General features: G+C 30.6%; 2 protein-coding genes across 4 annotated transcripts in view; one reads left to right on the top strand and one right to left on the bottom strand.

Annotated features, from left to right (window-relative positions):
• Window positions 1–20255, top strand: part of LOC126895348 (uncharacterized) — a 75852-nt gene that overhangs the window by 8899 nt on the left and 46698 nt on the right. The window lies entirely within an intron of this gene.
• The window catches only part of LOC126895345 (uncharacterized), a 44208-nt gene that overhangs the window by 1601 nt on the left and 22352 nt on the right, over window positions 1–20255 (bottom strand). The window contains exons 8-11 of one of the 2 annotated variants that reach the window (XM_050667109.1): window positions 9654–9908; window positions 3193–3314; window positions 2645–2882; window positions 8–2076 (exon numbers count right to left, since the gene is read on the bottom strand). In XM_050667109.1, the coding sequence (XP_050523066.1) occupies window positions 8–2076; window positions 2645–2882; window positions 3193–3314; window positions 9654–9908 (2684 nt within the window). The remainder of the gene's footprint in view (window positions 1–7; window positions 2077–2644; window positions 2883–3192; window positions 3315–9653; window positions 9909–20255) is intronic. The other variant, XM_050667110.1, reaches the window with a different exon arrangement.

The following is a 20255-nucleotide window of genomic DNA, read 5'->3' as shown; positions in this document are numbered from 1 at the left end:
AACTTACATTACTACTTTCTTTTTGTTCATCAGCTTTTGGTTCTGGGACAGTGTCTTTAGATGCTTGGAACAATTCTGGTTGGATTTCTTCCGATTTAAATGATTCATTTATTACCTCTGGATTTGATTCAGGAACTACCAACTCTGGTTCTTTTGTCACGGAGCTTTCAACTTGTTCTTCAGGCTTTCTAGATTCTTCATGGTGTGTAGTAGACTTTTGCAAATCACCAAAATAATCTGAACTAGTTTCCATCACATATAATGAATCACTCATACTTCTATTTTGGAAATTTTCTTCGAATGTCATACTTTGAGACATCATATCAGGATCTACTGCCATGGTGTTAACCTCTGAACAGTATGGTTGTGGTGGATTACTTTCAACGTCTGAATGAATAATCATGGATGAGTTCATTTCCTCATCACTGTCCACTTCTCGATTATCATGTTCCTGTAAAACTTCCTTCGACTGAACAAATTGTTCAGCTTCAAAGTTATCAACTAGTCTATGATTCAAATGACTCTGATCCACTTCATTCTTTTCAAAATTATCATTATGTTTCTGCTCTATTAAATTGTCATAATGATTTTGAGCAGGTTCGGAAGCATCATGATTTATGTTATTAATGTCATCAGAATGATTTTGATTTGATTCAAAGTCATTATGATGATATTGATCTTTAAAGTTTTCAGAGTAAATTGGAGTAGACTCAAAATTATTGTGATCTTGATTATCTTCAAATTCGTTATACACACTGTTATTTTTTTCAAATTTAAATCCATCAGATTTATCATGGACAGGTTCATTTTCATATTGGAATTTGTTTAAACTTTCAGCGTGACATTTAACCTCGTCTACATCACTATCTTCACATTCTTGTTCTTGGGTATACGAATGTTGAATTGATGAATCTACTTCAGGTATATCCTTAGTCAAATTATGCACGGCGGCATTCATAAGCGCTTCGTGAGTACTAGAAGTAAAATCTGATTCGGGTAAGTCCTGTTGTTCGTAAAAAGAATTTTCTATCTTAGCCGCCGTTGTCTTAAGACACGTCAGTTCTTCGACAGGCAGTTTTTCACCTGTTTGTACTAGTTCAATTTTGTCTTCAACGATCTGATGGAGTTCTTCCTCTATGGGCACTTTTTTAGCTGTTACTTGGGGAATAATACCTTCAGGGTCCTCCACAGCCGTTTGATCCATACAATACGGATCATCATTTTCTTTATTTTCATACACAGTTGAGTCCTTCCAGCTATCTACAACAGCTTGATCAACACCTTCATCGCCAGAATTGTCCGACTCAAATGTCGATTGATTCACCATACGCATAGGAGTATTAGGTTCAGAACCCATCATAGCATCTGTAGTGCTAATACTGTCGTCAAGTTTTCGGTCCTCGTATCCACCAACATTTATTGTAGAATCGCCATCATAAACATTTGTAGTGGTCACATCACTTTCATCTAACTGTGGGACAATAGAACCTAAAGTTGCATTCGCTGTACTAATAGAGTCGTCAGGAATTTGACTGTCAAATATGTTTGTAGAATTCACGTTCTCTTCGTCAGGTTGGAGGGCAACTAAGTCATCAGTTCCGTTGACTTCACTTTTATTAAATGTATCAACAGATTCATTTTTGCATTCAAGAGCATCATCACAGCCACTACCATTAACTTTAAATTCTACAGAATTTAAACTATTCTCGGTAAACGATGCGTTAAGTTCCTCTTCTACTTTTTCAGCGATGAATGGATTGAAATCTTCTTGTTTGGAAACTGTTTCTATTAGAGACGTATATGGATCAACGTTGTCTACAACTCCATCAAATAAATTTCTTGCCCTATTCAAATCTAAAGGGCCATCATTTTGTTGATCGTCTGGAATCCTACGGAAATCATCAAAGTCGTCACCATTAGTGGTAACGAAATTATTCTCGTTGTTTCCGATCATATCACTTCCAAATAATTCAGTAGCAATATCTCGCTTAATATTCTCGTGTTCATGATGACCGCCGTTCAATTCATTGTCAAGAGGTTTCACACCGTTTATTAAATCAAATTCTCCTTTAGTCTCTAAAAGTAAATAAGAAATAAAAAATTAGGTGAAACTTAATTAGGATCATTGATTAGTTCAACATTAATGTTCTTATTTAAGTGATATCTAAAAATAAGCAAATCTTTCCGAAAAATATAATCTAACAAATATCAGATGGTAAAAATATATTATCAAGTTATTGATTCGAAGACTATACATATGCATACTATTGCGTGACCAAAATCAGAATGAATGAAATGTTTATTTATGAGTAACCATTGCGAACAAGTGGTGTTAATTAATAATTCGTATTCATAGTTTAAAAAAGCTACATGGAATTTTAATAGGGTACAATGGCCGAATTAATAAAACTTTGCCCTAAGCTGCTAAGTATAAAAGAAATTATAAATAAGTGTAGGTTACAAAAAATTTACATTTCTAAAATTTCTATTGAAAATATACAGAAGATATTCCCATCATTTAAAATTTCTACAACAATATAATATAAAAAAAAATGAAAATTTGGGTCACGAACTGTTTATAAGGAGCAGCAAATAAATAATACATTTACATATTTTATGAATAAATAACTCTATGATTTATTACCATAGGCATTATCAAGTTTAGATAAGTCAGCGGCTTTTACATCACAAGCAAAGTCGTTTTCGTCCGGCAAATCAACGTTTTCAATGGTCTCTCGGAACTTTTGCGGCGAAGATGATATAAAGTCATCGTTGGCTGTGTCCAAGAAACGTTGCAAATGGTTGTCGAAGTGGGTCGGAGGAGAAGCAACTGGCACGAACTCTGGAGCGTCAGGGTTAAGTTTACGATCCATTTCATCGGCCTATAGTAAAAAACGCAATGTGTTGAAAATACAATTTAGAACGATAAGATAAGTCAATAATCAACGACAATACAGTAATTAAAACGCAATTGTTGTATATGCCAAAGTGCACCGACTACGTAAATTATAGAACTAAATGACATACATTATTATCAGAAACTACCACGAGAAGTAGTAGGTAGAGAAATTGAAATTATATGAGACTACTAATGGCAATTATGTGCCGACATTTTCTCAACATTTATGTTTAGTTAACGATTATGGTACGGAATATTATTATAATGGTTACTAAATTGTTAGAAGCATTTACCTCGTTGTTATGGTCGTTTTCTGAGTATCGTTGGCCGTTGCCGTTAGTGTAGTAATTCCATCCACCGCCGTCCTCTGAATCTTCACCGCTTTCGTTAACTTCTCCCTCGTCTGCTACCACTACTGAAACAAATGCATACAAAGGGTTCAATTGGACATCAAATATCCATCCACGCATTTCACCCTAGCGCCTTTTCTCTGAGGGCCTATTTGTCAGAAAATCTCTCGAACCGAACGGAATACGATATTCTCCCTCCGACCTATATATTTTTTGTTACACTGGTGTAAGCTCATAGTGTTGTTATAAACAACAATGGAATATCCTCAACTAACACAATATAATTACATAGAAAATAACACAAAATTAATGCGCTAAATCATTATTTTTTATTTTCATATTCATTTAACGTCCTTGGAGAAATTTTTTGTTTTTTTTTTATTCACACGAAATAATTTGCAATCAAATTCAACAGGTTTTTTTGTAAATTCAATGACGTCTTAGCACCCATTTTTACCAAATTGTTATTTGAGCTTATTATTTGTTACAAGTTTTTTTAATGGCTGGTAAGATACTTAACCAATATAACAACAAAATGAAGTATTTTTTTAAACGTAACAAATTCTGGCAACACAAATTACAACGGACACGAGAATTATAGGACAAGGTAAAGGAAGTAAGAGAATCAAATCTAAAATAAACGGCAGAGTATTTAATAGTAAATAAATAATGCAATCGTCATTGAACCGTAAAAAATAATTAACGGTATTTGTTTTTCAATAAAAAAAAAATCATCAGTTTTTTTTTATGATCTAACTACTACTCAACCTAATTGCAGCGAGTAAGGTACACCTAATGGGACAAGCGCACTCAGAATAGATCGATTGTTTCAAACAGAACCGATACAGTGATTTTTAATGCAATAAAAAGTATTCACCTTGTTATTCTTGCGGAAAAGTGCGTTGATGTAACAATGCGTACAAATAATTTCACTTTTCAGCATTATAATAGTGTCTAAAAATATTTTACTAACATAAAAATGCTGCGTGCCATGTCAGCAGCTCAAAGTGACTGGAGGACTGATGGTATTTGAATAACAACAAAATAACGTCAATAAATATATTATGTGGCGTGTTTATAATATTGATTATGACGAGTGTCATTAGAAAACTAAACCCATTACGTCTACCCAAAGGCGCATCTGGAAGGTCTAGAGGAGGTTCCTTTAAGATTTGCCATAGCCCCATAAAAACTACGAAAATTACATGAATTTCTATGTACAAATATTTTTGAGCTAGGAAGATATTAAATTAGACCTCCTAAACATTTGCTCAAATTACGCCCAGGTTTCTTTCATAGCAATGAGTAATCTACTGGGGGGCACACTATGACGATAAAGTAATAACAATTAGTAAAATTTTGGCAATCAACCTAAATAAATAACTCAATGGATCAAATGTTAACTTAAAATTGCCGCAAATATGTTATATAATACCTGTTATTTTATCAGCCAACCATATCAGTAACACTAGGTATCAAAAAAATAACGAGTAAAGCAAATTTATATACTTATATTATACTTTTACTAAAATTTGCCCTTGACTACCACAACTAAAATGCACTCGTAACGTTTTAAAAAATGAAATACGAGAATACACAGAACCGAAAGAATATACACACCGTCTAAAACCATACCAGCACACGACTGTATATTGCGGTAATGTTGACTACGACGACAACGACGACCAACAACGACGACGGGTCAGAAATAAAATTAGAGACCGTGTGTCAACTCACACTCTCTCCAATTTTTTTTCCTCTAGTCAGGGGTTACCATAATTCAAAAAAGACTACCAGCATCAACTAACGACGTCTGGTACATTTTTGGGCACCAATACATTGTTAAAATATTCGGTCAAGTATTTGGATTACTCACTATTTAAAGGTAACGCCCGTACTCAACTAACACCTACTAACACAAAATGAACCCCACACTAAGTTCACCCAATAGCCCAGAAGGCCCAAAAAATATATACTCTCCAATGATCCAATTTACATAAAAAAATAATAATTCGTTCAAAATATATTCCCACTCACAAAAATCAAATTAATATAAGACTATAAGTATGAATAAAACTATTAAATATAAATGTTGACAAGAAAATGTAGATTTATTACAAACAAGCAGGGTCATTGTGTTTTAAACACCAAAAATTTCAAAATTTACATTAGTCTTATGGGACAATTTAAACTTTTAAATTGTTACTTATGATTTAGACAGGTTATTTTTTTTATTTTTTTAACAACCCTAAAACAAGTTTAAATTAATGAAAAATAATACGAGTTGTTTTTTGAAATTAAAGTTCTTTAATATAACTGTGACTTGTAAGCAATAGTTAGACATTACAGAATATATGATAGTTACATTATAAAATGTTGAGTGTACCTTAGTAGATATCCGTTTTTTTTTTTTTTGTTACGCTATTGTATTCAACAATTGCAATCTAGAAAGCCGAACCGTGTAACGTATAATTAATTTTTACACTGAAAAGTTATTTAAAATTTGGCATAGCACTAATATTTTAGTTTACCGCATAAGAATATGATGCTCTTGTTGCATATAAATGACTAAGATATTTTTTCTAGAATGGAATGGTACACTACAGTTTAAATGAAGTGATGTCATATAATATAATACATTAGTACAACTGAATTCAGCAAACACAATTTTTAAGTTATAAAAACTGATAAAGTGTAGTTGTCAGTATCTTATTTAATTAAAACTACTATCAATTACAATTCATTAATTAGTCTTAACTTCAAAATTATCAATTAATTGTTGAAAAACAAATACTTAATACACACATTTATTTATTAAGATATTTTTTTCTTGTTATTTAAATTTAAATGTTATTATTATTAAATATTTATACATAATATTAATAAATATAATTTGAAAAAAATATAATATAAGGTTATTTAGAGATATTTAAATGCCAACATAAATTAATGATAAGTGAGCTTTTGATGTACTGAAGCAAAAACTTTCAAGTCAGATTATGCATTAAAAATCAATATGAATAAAAGAATTTTATAATTCGTAATCTTTTTTTGTGTTACGCCATAATTCCCCTTTTGAAACTGAACATATACTTATATATGTTATATGTACATGTATGCCGACAAGGAATATTTTTAGAAACCGATAGGGGAACACACATAACTACTATAGAACGAGTCGTTAACGGGTAGTAAGCTTTAATCATGACACCAGGGCGTAGAGGGGAAATGCAATTTTTCACTCATTACGCCAATGATAACATCAGGCGGCGCCGGCGATTGTAATTTCGGGGGAGATGACGGCTGACAGGACACACTGGTGGAAAGGGACGCGGAGTTCAAGGGTAACAACTATACACACACAGGAGGAGGGTCACGTTCTGTTTAAATGGTAGCAAAACATACATAATGAACAATCGACATAATAAAACTCTTTGAGAGTGCATCTAATGAGCAAGAGAACTATGCGTAGACCATCAAATCTGCGTTTGTGCACACCGTGAAATCACTATAGACGCGATATATTTTATAATAAAGCAGAATAGAAGTATGGAGGAAATGATGTTAGAGGTGTAGGTGGTTCAATGACCGACTATTACTTTATATATTTGAATCAGTGGATGATAGGGGGGACTTGTGCCAATGAGGGAGGGGATAATATTAAGGATAACAATAAGACCGAGACGAATTTCAAACGGAGAACTCGGAAAACGCTGACCATCAGGTAGACCGAAAGTGAGTGAGAAAGAACAAGACGAGCGGTTACAACGCACGACTCTGGTGTATACAAAGAATGTCTTATATTAGACGACCTGGGACATTATTGTGGTCATTAAGAGAAAATGTGTTCACTGATATATCCAGAAATTTGGTGAAAATTCTTCTACAAACTGACTAAAAATATAATAATAATAATAATCGACTGAATACAATAATTTTGGAAAATTCATGTTTTTAAAGTAATAATAACCAATAATTTTCAAAAATATTTGCTCCTACCATCGCATGGTAGGAGCAAACAAAATTATTTATTTTCTCTAATTTTCCATAACAAATAGAAATTTTTATAACGAACGCAATTTTTATTAAACGGAAATCTTAGAAATGATTTATAACAACTAAGAGGAATAAAAATAATAATTGTTTTAAGAAACTATTTTACAGATCGTTAGCTCTAAATACTAAACGGGTTAGTAAGACATCATGTTTTAGATGTTTTTGTTGCAGCAAACAATTTTATCACCAAGTAGTTCGTATGACTTTTCATCCGAAGCTAAAAACATTTCTTTGAACCTCAGCAGTCATCGACATCGTAAAACGATTGTTGAACGTAAAAATTGTTTGATGTAAGATTATAATAACATTGATCGATGCGCTTGGATATTCATAAGTCGCTACAACGATACCTGATCAATAGTGATGAAGTTAGTCGCCATGCATTACTAAAGAATATACATTATTCACCACAAGTAAAAATATATAATGGTAATGCATTGAATGCATGAACACATGAGATTGTTATAGACAAAGAAATACAATGCTTAAGTGAAAAATAACTAAATACTATAGATTTATTTCAAATGCTGAGACAACCTAATGGTAGTTCAACGATGTTTAATAAATATTAAAAATGAGTAGAATACATACACAAAAGTCTTGTGTAATATATAGGTTTAGCGCCGGTCGTTTATCATTTTGCTATGACAGTTTTTGCAAATAAAAACACTACACTGTGATACTCAACTTTTGTAATATTAGAAGACATGAGGGGAGAGTCACATGAAGAACGACAGAATGTAAAATTTTAGAAAAACAATAAGTTTATATTTAAATAATAGAATAAGAAATTTGCACAAACTCATGTAAGAAAGTAAACGCCTTATGATCCACCAAGAAAAAACATTTTCCGTGAAAAAATACATGTAACGAAAAACTATAATGGTATAGTTTGTATAATATAATAAAAAATAATAGATTACATTGAATGAATGTTTTCTTTGTACAAACTTATAAAAGTATTTTATAGTAAAAAAATTCCTTTATCAAATTATGAATAGTTTATCGTTAAACACATAAAATTACACAACATTAATTTTAAGAAATGCGTAATTTGATTATTATTAATAAAATCTGTTTATTTTATTTTCGCATATAAATATGGTCAGTAGATGGTGTATCTGATCCAAAGAAAAAATATAAAGCAATTTGTTCACCAATAATAATCTGAATAAATAACTGTCTTTTTTTTAATTTTATGCTTTGGGAGTTTCAACTTAAAATTAATTTATTGAAATATTAATTTGTCTTTTATTTTCAAACATTAGAACCCACAAAAAGTTGTGCGAAATATTAATGTCATTTTTCAAATAATTGTAAATAACAAGAGCAAACGTTCCCTTTAAATAACTCTTACGTTAGTTAGTGTCCCTCATAAATCTTGTTAGAACTTAACTTTTGCGCCAAATAAATTAAGAGAAGGATTAATAAATATTTGTATCATTCAATTTAATAAAGTAAAAAAAGTAATCAATGTTTAGATTAATTTAAAATTATATCGTTATAAGCAATTCAGAAAATAAATTTCCATTTAAGACATTCAAACACCTTCACGATTTTACGAGATATTTTAAAAACATGATACAAATTAAAATTACTCTGCTATTATTTTAATACACGAATAAATAGTTTAGAACAAACGTTCATCACGACTGAATCGGTTCACACAAAAATATATCATCAAATATTACCTCTTTTACATATTCAATTAATCGATGATTGTCTTTATAACAAAAGATTTCATTTTATAAATAAAATTATTTAATATTTTAAACATAAACGGTAAACCAAAACATTTAGTTTTTTATTTATAATAAACTAAAAAAAGAATTTTAATATTTTAATTAAAACGGAAAATCGTCAGTCATTCAGGTAAAAAAGAAATTATTAATAATCAAATAATGTATAAAATAAATTTGTTGCTATTTTTGTACATTAAACAAATACATAATATAAAATACTTTCTCAACTTCGCGTCGAATCTAATAAACACATTCCACTGAAATGTTTCAACAAAATAAGAAATAAAAAAAGAAATTATGGTAAGCGTTATACATAAAACAAACATTTCATAAAAAAAAAATTCCTTACAAATTAAGCAAAAAATCATCACATACAATAATATATTATAACACTGTTAGTAGCTTGGAACTATCCCAAAGTAATTTTCAATCCAATAGAATGAGTCATTTAATTTTTTTTATCGATTTTTTATATGTTATTTATATTAGGTTTTAACACGCACAAATATTTTTACCGACCCCAAAACTTCTAATCCTATAAAACAACATTTTTATTTTGAATTTATTTATAGTAGTTTAGCCATTGCATGAATATTTAAAATGTACCTTTAGGTTTGCTATGACCAATTGGTTCATCAGGAGTGTCCACATCGGTTTCTGGACCGAAACCACTTGTATCTTGTCCATATGAGGAACTCAGAGAGTTCCTTTGCTCCATCGCAGTTTCCATTATATCGGCCTTTCTTCGGGCCACTAATTGTTTAGGATCCTGTAGAAATACAGTGATCACTGATATGTTATCTTTGGATCCTTGAGCTTTAGCTTTAAATGCTAACTTATTACAAACTCCAGTCGGATCGCCTACAAATAAAAAATACACATGTATATATTTATAAACTGTATAAATTATTTTACACAATTAATACATTTTTTAAAAAATTATTTAATTAAAATTAATAATTTACGTACTAACATAAAAATGCAATTATTCGCCAAATTAGATGATTATCATACTATTCATATTTACCCATATCATTATTAAATTTAATATGAATGACAGTTACAATATATAATAATGAAACATGTTAATTTGAGTTTGTAGGGGAATTAGTGCAAAAACTTTTAATGAAACACGTCATTCTCTAATGCATTAAACACGTTTAAAAGCCTGGATACTTTAAAAATTTAAAGAAATATAATTATAAAGCTTAACAGATCAACACTGAATTTTGGTTTTCATCTTAAACTCTACACTACTTAAATAAATTTCAAATGTATTACTCTTGATGTTACAAAATAATATAATCACCTTAATTTTAAGTTGATAGAATCAAAATAATTTCATTGGAAAATGGATTTAACTTAAATTTATTTAAACAGTTAATTAAATATAATAATATTTAGCATATAATAATAATTAGCAATAAACGAAAGAATTTTTGTGAAAGAACATAATTAAAAACTATTAATTTATCAATTTGTTTCAACAATACATACACACACACACTACATATTATTTTTATTATTTATTAGTTCAAATTTTCATAGTCGTTCTTTTAAATAGTTGACTGTCACCTTTATGAGAGGTCAAAACTTTTATAAACAAATATTAACAATTAATAATATATGAATCAGTCTTTAAATAATTGCGTGAAGATTAATGAAAACATACCACCCACGTCTTTAAAGTGCCCTTAAATTGGCAGTATTTACAAATAATTTCCCAATAATTTAAAAACAAAAAACAAGGTTAAAACACTTTACTTATTATAATAATGAATATTTTTTTTATTAATTACTGACAAAAAAATGTTTGTCTAAAAAAATTGATTATTAAAATTTGAACCGTTAAACTTAAATGCAGAAAAAAAAAGTTAAACTCAATTATTAAGTCGGTTGTTCAATAACGGTAAAAACAGACTGATACATCATTATCTACAATAATTTATAACAATACAGCTCAAACAGTAATAACTCAAGCCTACGATTTTCTAACTATTCAAATGTTCAAAGTGTAAAATATCTTTACGTTCAATAATAGGGTCTACTTATTTATAACAATACTTTATAATCATAATACACAGGTTAACCAGTTATTTTACAACGGCGAAGTTAATAAATTAAAAATAGATATGATATACATTTCTAAAGAAATCAGGCTAATAATTTAAAAAGCTTGTGCACAAGTTAATAATTTGATTATTAAAGAATTTTAGATTTTGAACTTATCAAATAATAATAATAATGTTCGTTCTTAAAACCCGACTCGAAAATATTCTCATTCAGTTACACAAAAATAAATTTAATGTCAGCTATTTTGTCTACTTAATTTTTTCTGTTCGGAAAACATTCTTATTCTTATACACAGATAATTTTAAACGATTAATTTAAATTGGTGTATAAAATTTTTTTGAATTTAAATAACTAAATAACAATTTAAACACAATAACAAAAAGTTACCAGTATAATAAATGTATGGATCAAAAGTATTAGCATCGTCGTTAAATGCGATTGAGAAGAAACGACCATAGAAACGCAAGAAAGTCTCACATTTTTAAACAGCTAAACTTTATGCATAGAGCTTTACACGTTTACAAAATAAATAAATAAATAACACGATCTACACTCTCTTCGACAATACTATGTCTTTGAGCTTAGTTTAGAATAACAAAAACGTGCATCGATTATACTGTAGACTAATAAATTCTCGCCGTTCATTAAACGTAACTATCTAGTCTATATTTCGATAACATATTCTGGCGTTATATTACAAACCCTTCCTTATTACACTCCACAGACTCACACCCCCAAAATAAAGTAAAAACCAAGTGTTCAGGTGCGGTTTTGGGTAAACTTCCTCGACACGTAATACAATGATAATTACAACACGGCCGTATACACAGGCTCGACTTTGTTTATCAACAATATGTCACATAGGCCCTTCCGGTCGGCCTAGGGTAAGGTACTTTATAGGTTTCAGTTAACCGACTAATATCACGGTGGACGTCTTGTACCTCCAGGGAAATTTCCGCTCAACTCGAATGTACAAAATCCATTGCCGCATCGAATGCGATGAATTATTAACACAGTACTCTACACGTTCGACGAATCGAGGTAAAAGTCTGGACTAATACAAGAAAAATTGCTATTGGAATCTCAATCAAACGTGTTCATTTGTAGCTATCAATAAAAAATAAATACCTATGACGTACAGTTGTTGCACATTTCATTTGAGCACAAATCCTCTGCAACGGTCTTAATACACGTACTGATTTAACGGTTCATGTTCACTGAACATGCAGAACTTGTACAAGCTGAAGGGAATTCGCATAGCAACAATTTATTAAGTATGTACACCACGAAACTACAATGTAAACTAAAGATAAACGTTTATAACCAGCACGTGTAATTATTATCCGGAATACGAGCCTAAATCGACTCGATGACGATATAATCGTTTTTAATTGCAAAACACACAATATATATGGGCCATCATCAAGTCTAGACCATACTTAAATTCAGAAAGGAAACACGTTTGAAATCAATATATTTGGTTCGACGCTTTTGATTTTTATCGATATAAGCCAAGTAACGTTCGCACGAATTTAGATTTCGATCCATACCCTAAAAGCAATAATCTCTAAGTCATTATCGCGGTTTCCATCTAGGTAATATATGAGATCCCCAAGTTAAACAGAAGGAGAGAGAGGGAGATAATACGCACAGTCTAAGCAAACACGACACTGACCACTTAAAATCATTGACAGAGGCGAAAAATAGCACTGCGTCCATTTATTGACATTGTGTTTGGGGAAAGCTTGTATTTAATTTCGCACGCATATGTCGATGACGAAAGAAAATTCTTAAAACGACTCACGTTGATTATACAAGCTGAGTCACGGCGTATGAGGAAAATAAATCAAGATGTCCACAAACGATCGAAATTCACCAAAAACCTCCAACGCATCGGTCTGTCGAAGGGTATAATATTGTTGTTCGTTTATCGACTACATTATAAGGGTAGGTCGTATTGCCTTGAAAACCATATTGGTTTTCCAACGAATTATTTGTTTTCTATTTACGATCCAATAGCAGTCGAATGTTCGCCAAACGACTAAAAACAGCAATTGAAATAAAAACTTATTGAAAGTACAGAATGATTTCCAGTTATATGGTATTCAATAAACGCCCCGACATAAAATTCATTCAGTTTAGTGGTTTCGATGTGAAAAAAATTCCTAGTAATGCCACCTGTTAATGAAGTGCAAAATAAAATGATATTTTTAACAGTTTAATGGAAAATTGAAAATAATTACAATGTACAATAAATTTGTTAATGCTATTTATAACCAAAGGAAAAACTTTCAATTAATACAATAACATGAGTGGCGTCGTGATTGTTCAAGTGCTCTTTTAAGTTTTCCTGACGTATAAAGTTTTGTTAGTTTTGTCATTCATGTGTCAAAATTTACAATTCTAACTTTTAAGCAATTATTTAATGTAGTTAAAAAAATTAATTTTCAACTAATATTAGTACCTGAAAAACTATTATTAATCAAACATTCGTTGTTCTAGTAAATCGACGGCTATCGTATTACTTTTTATTTAAGGTAAGAACAGGCCAGTAGAAACTTAAGACATTTACTGTGTACATAATGAGAATTTTACGAGGAAACATCCAAGCAAAAATAAAAGGGATGTTACTTATTTATTTTTTTTTTTTGAATATTTAATCTTACTATATTAGAAGNAAAAAAAAAAGGGGTTTTTTCTTTTTTTTTTTTTTTTTTTTTGAATATTTAATCTTACTATATTAGAAGTGAAAGTAACGGTAGCACCAAGACAGAACACCTCCCGTCGATTTGAAGAATAGGTAATTTGAAAAAACGAAAGTACGTGATTGGGATACAACCTTTGGAATACACGTGACTGTTGCAAACCGACAGCGATGCAGACCGACGACACGAGGGCGTTTACTCGGAAAATATTGATCCTCCGTCGTCTTGTCCCACCGAACATTTCCAGGGGGCTACGCCCTGCAGACGTCTGGCGGCCACAGAATAGAAAAAATTTAATTTAATCTTTACTAAGGCTTTTTTCGATTCTCATCACTTATAAAAAATTGTCTGAAATAAAACAGAAAGCTACTTTTCTTTACAGAACTGTCAAAAAAAAGATTAGGTCAATATTTCGCTTGTTGAAGGATTTAATGAACTTCGATTTTCGCTTTTATAGGACAATAACCCCTACACTAATAATAATAAATATTAGTTTATTTAAAAATTAAATAACAGTTTTGACGTGTAAAATCTCGGAACCGGAAAAAGTCGAAACACTTGATGAATTTTTAATGGAATTAAAACACTTTTAACTGGGACTAAGAACTGTACATTTTTACTCAACACACTACTAGTGGTATAACGAACACTCGACGTAATCTCTCTAGACGATTGTTATCGTTTAAGAGAGTGGCAATTACTTGACTGCAATACGGTAAAGAATGTAATAAAAAGAGTGCAACTGCAAAATAATAAAAATGCGCTTTTTACATCCATTTATATAATTATTTATTTGAGGAAGCTCCTGAATGCAGACGATATAAGTCTAGCTTTAACCGCATAAAGGGTAGGGTAGGGAACGATGACTTCACAACAAAACAGTTAAAATGCCGCACACGTACATACACCCAAATGCAAACCCTTTTTGGCAATCATGTTGTAATAATAGCCAAAAATCCTATGGACTACCGTTTTGTCATTTCGAAAGGCTGGAAATGAAACAATGAATATTAATTCCTATAGAATCACAGAGAACTACTATTATTCTTCTATTTCTTTGGGTCGCGTAGATTTTAATGCATAAAGTGGATGTTTTCATTCAGCTTAAGAGATTATAGTGTTGTCAAAAAAATATATCTAAAGCTAAGTTCTATCTAAAATTATGCTGAGGATTTCAGGGGCTAGGTACATTACACACTCATCTACCAAATTAACGCAAACTATAGAACATGGAGGAAGATTTTACAGAGAAAAAACGATTATAATAATTAATGTTTAACGGGTCGAGAAGTATGAATATTATGACCGAAACCGTTTTCTATGCACTCTAACCATAAAATATTAGTATGCGTACACAAGTGCGGTAACTCAAAATGATGTAGACTCGTGCAACTCTTAATTAAAAGAAAATTATACCTACAAAGTTATTGGAAGGTGCTTGAAAAAAAAATGCATTGGTTTCATTTAATAAATATTAATTATTCTTTATCATTTAGACACGTCTCAAAGCGCACAAGTTTCCATAAAATAATCAAAATAATAATGAGATAGTCGGTAGTGAAATTATTATATTTTAACTCATCCGAGTAATTATACAAGTCAAAATTTGAAAAATAAATTACTCATAACATATTAAAACTGTTAGCAATATTTACAGAAAACCTATTTAACGTTAAATAGTGTTACAAATAGAATATTAAATTTTATTTTCAAGTTAATATACTTTTAATAATCGTGATTTTTTAAAGTATAATTACCAACAACGCGTTGAGCAAAACACGTTATTTAAGAGTTATGGGCCTATAGTCAACAATTAAATCATCATGTCAAAGCAATTTTCATGGAAATTTGTTATTATATAATTGTTGGTTGAATAATTTGGCATTCGAACACACAACAACACAAAGACATTAAAAATAATAATAGTAATTGTAACACGCAATGTCATTGCATTTACAACTTTTACAATGCATTAAGATACAACAAAATGATTAAAATATAAGAAAAATTACTTAAAAAAGTATCTATATTATTATGAAAAAATATTGCGAAATAATGTTCAACTTAAAACAAGGAAACGCAAAATACTTATTGAAATATGCAACACTTTATAATATTTCAATCCAAAATTAGGATTACAAACAATGACGCATTCACAAAGTTTTTATCACTTAAAAATTTTAATATAGCCAAAAAAATTTCAATAGTACAAAAAAAACAAACGAATTGCAAATGAACAAATGTTTATTTATTAGCTACGTGGCGTTAGAGTAGCAGAAATCATATTTATACATCACGTTTATTACGAATCAAAATTTGTATTAATTAAAGCTGCAAGGTTTGAAATAACACTTAACTTGAATGAATAAACTAGATACGGAAATCAGACTGTTGATGAACGCAACACAATACTCTTAAGTATTATTATTATAATTTACTATCCTTTCACCGTTAAGAAATGTTTCAAAGTAGAGAGTCGTATTGTTTGCAGTTTAGAGCTGCTGTCAGACAAGACCAACCACGTCAAGTGCTATGGGAAAAGGATTTTTATTCTCTATTAATAGCTCTGATTAAAGTTAACAGGTTAAAAGTTATCGCGAAAATTCAAAAATGTTTTTTAGATTGAAATTAGCAATAAAAACTATTGATTAATATTATTTATATAAAAAATAATTCTGATTATTAAGTTTACAGCTATTTATTTTCGTACTTTATCGTATACACGGGGAAAATAAAATGATAATATTTGTAACAATAACACACACACGACTAACACATATTTAAACATCGTATTGATGAGATTAGATATCATTATCAGTTGCATATTACCTTGTGACTAAGAGTGATCAGCAAAAATTAAGAAACAGTAACAAATAAAACACACTGTATCGCCGAATAATAAACTTTAAAGAAAAACGAGTAACAATCACTAAATTTACACAATACAAATAAAATAATTCGAAAAAAAATCACACAATATCACAATAAAAAAAAATTTTTGTAAATAAAATAAAAAATTTTACGTCCGCCGAACACGGTTATACGGGTGAATTCGACTGCAGGACTCTACTGCTGCGACTATACTCTGGTGTAACTGGTGCGGCTATTGGAGACGGTCGCCGGCCGCCGGCTCCAATCACCACCGCCAGGCCAGTGCCGCAAGCTGTACGATAATTGTCGTACACCCCATCAAGCAGACACGATAAGTTTTCCACGACAGGCGTTTCGTTACGGTCGACGATCACCACAACCAACCTCGAACAACGGTATATCGTACTCGATGTACCATCACCACTAACCAACTACTATTCCGCCTCCCACTTGGCAGTCCTACAAATTGTTTTATTATGTATTTACTTTATTTCTATTTTTTTTTATTATACAGCATGCCTGCGATTTTAACCTTGAAAAAAAATACGCATACAACAATTGTTTTTTTGGTAAATTTTTTTTATGTTATTATTTCGTGTAAACCGTCTACTTCTACCACATTGTCCTAAACAGCCACGATTGTCGTGACGTGAGTCATCCTTCGACAGTAGTTTGTTACCAGACGTTGGGCTACCTCAGGACAACTGGTGTTGTAGACAACTTATGGTTTATATAACTCTCTCTTCCACCATAACCCCAGACCCGCACATGGTTAACGAACGTTATTCAAATGTTCAGTTCGCCGTTGACTAATGTATAGTTTGACCTATAGACTCAGACAAAAAAAATTACTACGCCCTAGCCGGCACACGCTTGAAAATCGATAGGAAGCGACGCGACGGCTACCGCAACCACACCACTCGGTTTTTCGATGATGTTTCTTGGCTCGTATTTCAAATTCGTTTTTTTTCTTTTAGTTTTAACTTTTCGCAATTCTTTAACAGATGCACAAATTGTGTACATTAAAACAAGTCAGAGTGAAAAAAAGGGGACGTATTCGTAGACTATTGTAATTAGATTACTGCGGACACGAAGCCTCAAGGGCTATGAAATCAATAATTTTATCCAACAGATTTTATCTAAGAAATATTACCCATGGAGCTTTTATTCTGACTCATCTAAAGCAAAGTCCATTCACAACCGATAAACTTTTAATTAAATTATTGTATTAACGTTAAAGAAAATGGTTCCAATACAGATATTTCATCGAACAATAGACAAAATCGGTTTCTAAATTAAATGTCAAGTCGCAAACCTTTTCTCGACAGCTTTTTTAAATACATATCTTAGAGCGGTTTTCTATAAAAAGTTTTTGGCAAATTAAACAATCAATTGTTTTCATTGAAGTTAAATTGATTATTTAGTTTAACTTCCAAAAAATTACAACATAAATTTAAACAAGAACGAATGGTAATATTTCATACATTTTAACTATTTAAATTACGATTAAAATTATAGAAACATCATATCAACCTTTAGTACGTCAAAAATATTTGACTAACAAGTTTGTCTCAACCAAGTAACTTTTGGTAGAAATGCAAACAATTGAATTATGGTCGCTATGCAAACAACCCTATTACATATATAATTGTGTTTAATACAAGCAAACATTAAAATTAATGTTTTAATTGTAACGCACCGTGTGGCAGTACAGCGAGAATGTTCAGCCCCATTATATATCAATAAACATGTCGTGACAAAATACATTTTTACTCCTATCGTTAGAACCCAAAAAATGTTATCGCACACGTCATTAACACAAAATCCCATTTATGCAAAATTATTCTCGTTTATATATAAAAAAATGAATTTCGTGCATCATTTTTTGAATAACGACCCTATGGATAAATGTCCATAAGTTTTTGGCACACTAAACAAGAAAAACGAAATATATTACACGAATATAACATTGAATGTATGTACATATTTGAGCGACGAAGAACCTAGACGGGTATGTGTGTGTTGTACACGTGCGCACAGCAATACTATCGACTTATATATATTGTCTATAATTGAAATCGTTTGGAAGCAGAATTTTAAATGAATCTTTTTTCTCGTCCGAAAAATGCGTTTTTTTTTTAGATTGTCAACGGTACTTGAATACCAAACGACAAATCGCCTTGTTTACTGAACGGAACTCTGAGTGCACGAAGACATAAGTTGCCCACAAACAGAGAAGTTAGAGCTGATCAACCCAATATACGTGCCTCACAATTTCTTTGATTTCGACATTACTGTCGTTAAGAACCAAAGATAAGAAAAAAAAATTGATTTGATTGAAGCATTTAACTTTCTTACACGTATATAACTATACTCGTATTTTATTACAGACAATATGTCTACGGACATATTTCAAGTATATCTTATGAGAAACACATGGTATAAAATGCATAAATTATTCTATTCGATGATTAATATCTTCAAATAATAGTAGTTATTTTCCGCATAATATTTAACTTTCCTCTCAGTTCGCGTTGATCAGAGGCACATATGGAACTCTTCAACGTATTACAAACAAATAACATAAACTACAGAATACAGCACTTGACTTTTTTACTATATGTGCCACTGGATTTACTGTTATACCATCGGTGCAGTATGTAGATTATTCTTAACGCCTTAAGTTTTAACATCCGCTAACGACAACTAAGGTATTTAGAAAGACATTTTAATGAAGGGAAAAAGTTGTAATGAGTTGTTGATTGATGAGATAGTTGTATGAAGAAATTATTTTCCAAACAATGCGTCCCTTGTTAATATATTTCTTTGTTATAAATAATTATAGGAACATGAAAAAGAACAAATATTATAAAGATCATATCGTAGACGCACAATTACAGCGTTGAACATGTTATTATTATATGCAAGAAATATAATGTATTCTTATGGTTACATGGAATTGAAATGATCAAGAGCTGTATATACTAAATTGAGTTTTCCAGAGTTCCAGAGAATCTATATTTGGAAAGTTATGTTTAATTGTTCTTGCAATCGAAAAAACATTTAAATTGTAAACAACAACGTTATAATTACCAAACATTACGTTTGTTATGAGAAAATAAAATTAAATAACAGTATTCATTTAACCTAATAAACAAACCAAAAATTGATTTATTATTCCTTTTATGTGCGATTTACTTTGTTACGACTTCTCCATGTTTCACTGGGAGCAAAACAAAAATTATTTTTACAAAAAACTATTTTTGTGTACTTGTATCGTACAATGTTGGACAATACTCTCTCTGTAGCAAAACTAATTTAGATTCTGACAACATCCTACATCATTAAAGGATAACACGTCACTCTAAAAATACAACTCACTGCTATTCACACAAAATATTATAACCTACTAAAACCATCTATAATTTTTCTCGTTAATTATGCACCATATATTTACATTTTCCAAAAAATTATTATTATATATTTATTTAACAATTATCCGTAAAAGAGAAAATAATATGAGGTTATAAACTACTATATTCGTACGCCCAAAAAGTAG

The sequence above is a fragment of the Daktulosphaira vitifoliae genome, unplaced genomic scaffold, assembly GCF_025091365.1.
Source record: "Daktulosphaira vitifoliae isolate Bord-2020 unplaced genomic scaffold, ASM2509136v1 Scaffold_1, whole genome shotgun sequence".
Lineage (NCBI taxonomy): Eukaryota > Metazoa > Arthropoda > Insecta > Hemiptera > Phylloxeridae > Daktulosphaira > Daktulosphaira vitifoliae.
This window is presented reverse-complemented; position numbering and strand designations above follow the sequence as displayed.